Raw genomic sequence first — 959 nt, 5'->3', positions numbered from 1 at the left:
CCTTCTTTTGGAATAACTAAATATTTTTGTGATTCCATTTTATCTCCTCTGTTGACTTTTTAGCTATATTTCTTTGCGTTATTTTAGCGGTGACTAGGATTTATACATATACCCTTAACTTATCACAGTCTACCTTTAAGGATACATCCTTTCCTGCAAAGTGTAAGAACCGTACAAAAGTATAGCCCTACTTCTCCCCTCCTGGCCTTCGTGCCATTGTGCAAACTTCAGTTTGACGTGCGCATACGTTATAAACCCCACGTTACATCATTAACAGTTTTACTTTCCATTGTTAATTATCTTTTAAGAGATTTAAATAATAAGAAAAATTATTAATGGGTATCCACGTAACTGCGTTTTCGGGGCCTCCGATTCCATCGTGATCCAGATTTTCATCTGGTGTCATTCCCTGCTGCTTGAAAGGACTGCCTTTGACATATCCTGCAGTGCCATTCTGCTGGTGGTGAATTCTCTCAGTGTTTGCACATCTGAAAACGTCTTCATTTCACCTCTGTTTTTGAAAGATAGCTTTGCCGGTAAACGATTCAAGACTGACAGGTTTCCCTCACCTCTACCACCCCCACCCTCACTTTAAAGATAGGGCACTTTCAAAGGAAAGTTCAGAGAATTAAGTTTAGAATACTTTGAATAGAAGTGAGAGTTGGAATACGTACGTATTTAAATTTGCAAGTCTTCTGCATACCTTCTAACACCTGAACACACATACATAACTTCAGAAAGAAAAAGGAAGGAAGCGTTCCCTGAATCAACATTCAAGGAGATGAATGCTCCTTTTGTGTATGCTTTGTTTCCATTTTTAGGCTCAGGGAAGAATGGAAGCAGAGACTGGAAACCAAGCTGAGGCTGCGGAACAATTCCGATGAGACTGAAAAGCGGACAAATGTTGGCCGAGAGCTTCTTGCTTCATTGACACAAGAGGATACAAAGAACTGAGGTCA

The 959-nt window shown here is 39.9% G+C and overlaps 1 protein-coding gene across 1 annotated transcript in view; it reads left to right on the top strand.

Annotated features, from left to right (window-relative positions):
* Positions 1–959, top strand: part of FAM240A (family with sequence similarity 240 member A) — a 3668-nt gene extending 2709 nt beyond the window's left edge. The window contains exon 2 of the mRNA XM_023529018.1: positions 822–959. Coding sequence (XP_023384786.1) covers positions 822–954 — 133 coding nt within the window. The 3' untranslated portion in view covers positions 955–959. The remainder of the gene's footprint in view (positions 1–821) is intronic.

The sequence above is a fragment of the Pteropus vampyrus genome, unplaced genomic scaffold, assembly GCF_000151845.1.
Source record: "Pteropus vampyrus isolate Shadow unplaced genomic scaffold, Pvam_2.0 Scaffold35, whole genome shotgun sequence".
In the NCBI taxonomy this organism is placed as follows: domain Eukaryota; kingdom Metazoa; phylum Chordata; class Mammalia; order Chiroptera; family Pteropodidae; genus Pteropus; species Pteropus vampyrus.
Note: the sequence above shows the minus strand (reverse complement) of the source record. Positions and strands in the feature narration are given on the sequence as shown.